At 53.1% G+C, this 3317-nt stretch overlaps 1 protein-coding gene across 1 annotated transcript in view; it reads left to right on the top strand.

The window, feature by feature from the left end:
- Nucleotides 1-3317, top strand: part of LOC113813961 (tyrosine-protein kinase Src42A) — a gene marked incomplete in the record, with an annotated part of 31204 nt that overhangs the window by 11754 nt on the left and 16133 nt on the right. Inside the window, 1 exon segment of the mRNA XM_070140218.1 lies at nucleotides 1417-1538. Within this exon segment, the coding sequence (XP_069996319.1) occupies nucleotides 1417-1538 (122 nt within the window).

The following is a 3317-nucleotide window of genomic DNA, read 5'->3' as shown; positions in this document are numbered from 1 at the left end:
GGGAAAGGGGGGGGGGGGGAAGAGGGAAAGATGGAGGGAAGGGAAATAGGGAGGGAGAGGGAGTGGGAAAGAAGGAGGAGGGGGGAGAGGAGAGGGGAGGAAAGAAGGGAAAGGAGAGGGGAGAGGGAGGGAGAGGAGAAAGGGAGGGATAGGGGGAGAAAGTAGGAAAGAAAGGAAGGAGAGGGGGAGGAGAAGAGAGAGAGGGTAGGAGAAGTGGGAAAGAGGGAGAGGGGAAAGGGGGTGGCAAAGAAGGAGGGGAAGAGGGAGGGAGAGGGGAGAGGAAGTAGGAAAGAAGGTGGAAGGGGGAAAGAGAGAGGGAGAGGGAGGAGAAGAGGGAAAGAGGGAGAAGGAGAGGGGAGAGGGAGGGAAAGAAGGAGGAGGGAAAGGGAAAGAGAAGAGGTAAAGAGAGAAGGAGGGGAAAGGAGGAAGATGGAGGGAGAGGGAGGAGAAGAGGGAAAGATTTAGGAGAGGGGAGAGGGAGAGGTGTGGGAAAGAAGGAGGGAGGGAAAGGGAAAGAGGAAGAGGTAAAGAGAGGAAGGAGTGGGAAAGGAGTAGTAAGAGGGAGGGAAGAGAGGAGGAGAAGAGGGAAAGAGGGAGGGGAGAGGGGAGGAAGGGAGAGGGGAAAGGAGGGAGGGGGAGGGGAAGAAGAAGAGGGAAAGAGGGGAGGGAAAGAAGAGGGGAGCGGGAGTGGGGAAGAAGGAGGGAGAGGGAAGAGGGAGTAGGAAAGGAAGGAGGGAGAGGGGAGGAAAAGAGGGAAAGAGGGAGGGAGAGGGGAGAGGGAGGGAGGGGAGAGAGGGCGGCCGAGGGGTGGCCCCAGGGACGCAACTTGGGCCAGATTGCACGAGGGGAAGTCGGGACGCGAGGAAGTGTTTTCTACCCTGGGGGATTTCGGACCCAGCGGTTGTCGCGGGGGAACTTCCCCTCGTCCATTCGCCTTCATTATTGCCTTTTTTTTTATTTCCCTCTTCTACTTTCTCTCTCTCTATCTATCTATCTATCTATATCTTTCTATCTCTTTCTATCTATCTATCTATCTACCTAGCCCTCTCTCCTTTCTCTCCTCTCTATCTCCTTACCCCCCACTCCCTCTGCGCCTTCTCCTTCCCCTTCGCCCACTCCCTCACCTTCCTCCTCCACCCACCCACCCCCTCCCCCTTCCTCCTCCACTCACCTTTCCTCCTCCACCCACCCCCTCTCCCCCTCCTCCTCCTCCCCCACCCACCCACTCCCCCTTCCTCCTCCTCTTCCTCCACCCACCCCCTCTCCCCCCTTCCCCCTCCTCCCCACTCCACCCATTCTTCCTCCTCCCCCACCCATCCACCCCTCTCCCCTTCCTCCTCCTCCACCCACCCACCCCCTCTCCCCTTCCTCCTCCTCCCCCACCCACCCCTCCTCACCTGACCCTCGTCCTTACAGGTGGTACTTCGGCGACATCAAGCGAGGCGAGGCTGAGAGGAAGCTGCTGTCGGAGAGCAACGAGCACGGGGCCTTCCTCATCCGCGATTCGGAGTCGAGGGTGAACGAATTCTCTCTCTCAGGTGAGGTCGAGGTGGACGTGTTCTCTCTCTCAGGTGAGGTCGAGGTGGACGTGGGGGGTGGGGTTGGGGTGAGGTCGAGGATGAAGTGTTCTCTCTCTCAGGTAAGGTCAAGGAGGACGTGTTCTCTCTCTCAGGTGAGGTCGAGGAGGACGTGTTCTCTCTCTCAGGTGAGGTCGAGGAGGACGTGTTCTCTCTCTCAGGTGAGGTCGAGGTGGACGTGGGGGGTGGGGTTGGGGTGAGGTCGAGGATGAAGTGTTCTCTCTCTCAGGTAAGGTCAAGGAGGACGTGTTCTCTCTCTCAGGTGAGGTCGAGGAGGACGTGTTCTCTCTCTCAGGTGAGGTCGAGGAGGACGTGTTCTCTCTCTCAGGTGAGGTCGAGGAGGACGTGTTCTCTCTCTCAGGTGAGGTCGAGGAGGACGTGTTTTCTCTCTTAGGTGAGGTCGAGGAGGACGTGTTTTCTCTCTCAGGTGAGGTCGAGGATGACGTGGGGGTGGGGGGTGAGGATAGGGGGGGGGGGAAGAACGAATTTTTCTCTCAGGTGATGTTGAGGAGGACGTGCCTTCTCTCAGGTGAGGTCGAGGTGGACGTGGGGGGTGGGGTTGGGGTGAGATCGAGGAGGACGTGTTCTCTCTCTCAGGTGAGGTCGAGGAGGACGTGTTCTCTCTCTCAGGTGAGGTCGAGGAGGACGTGTTTTCTCTATCAGGTGAGGTCAAGGTTGACGTGGGGGTGGGGGGTGAGGATAGGGGGGGAGAGAGAGAACGAATTCGCTCTCTCAGTTGAGGTCGAGGATGACGTGATGGTGGGGGCGGGTCGGGTAGGGTGATATTCGTGTTATGGGTCCTCTTAGGGGAAAAGATTAGGTGAATTTATTTGGAAATGGTGTGCGATGTAGGGTGTGGAAGAGAGGGAGTGAAGGGGGGACTAAAAGAAAAAAATCGGATGAAAGTTGGTATGGTACACATTGGCATCAAAAACAGAGGAAAGAATAGAGTGATATGAGGTAAATGACCTTAAGGATGCAGCGAAGGATATTCTTTATCTGAACATTTTCTATTCTTTTCCTCTTATTTTTTTTGTTCTTCCTTTTATTTATTGTTTATTTCTTCCTTTCCAGTCGCTCTCCATGGGATTCTTTTCTTTCTCTTTGTCCCTTTATCCTTTCGTTTGTAGTTTGTTTTTCTCCCTCTCCCCTTTTCTTTAGCGATTTTATATTCTTTATTTGTTTCTTTTTCCCCTTCTTTTGTGCAATGTTTGTTCGAAATTTTCGAAGTATTTTTATTGTTCTTTTTTACTTTGATGGAGAGAGGGTATGGGAGAGAAAAAAGAGAGGGACGGGGAAAGAGAGAGAGATAGAAAGAGAGAGAGAGAGAGAGAGAGAGAGAGAGAGAGAGAGAGAGAGAGAGAGAGAGAGAGAGAGAGAGAGAAAAGGAGAGAGGAGAGAGAGGAGGGAGAAGGAGGGAGGAGGGAGGGAGGAGAGGGGGAGAGAGAGAGAGAGAGAGAGAGAGAGAGAGAGAGAGAGAGAGAGAGGGAGGGAGGGAGAGAGAGTTAAAATTAAGAGATTAATAAAAAAAAAAAAAAACAGAAGACAGCATACCACATAGCCCACAAACCGAAAACCCTTCATTGTGTCAATTTCCTCACTCACATACTCCCCAAATCTCTCAATCAGACAACAACAGTGACTGACACGAACTTTTTTTTTCTTTTTTTTTTTACTTTCTTTGCAATCTATTTATTCCTTTTCGCTTCCTGGACTTTTTTTTCACGTGTCTAAAACGTA

This window comes from Penaeus vannamei, chromosome 26 (assembly GCF_042767895.1).
Source record: "Penaeus vannamei isolate JL-2024 chromosome 26, ASM4276789v1, whole genome shotgun sequence".
NCBI classification, from domain to species: domain Eukaryota; kingdom Metazoa; phylum Arthropoda; class Malacostraca; order Decapoda; family Penaeidae; genus Penaeus; species Penaeus vannamei.
The sequence above is the reverse complement of the archived record's forward strand: the minus strand, read 5'-3'. Positions and strand labels throughout refer to the sequence as shown.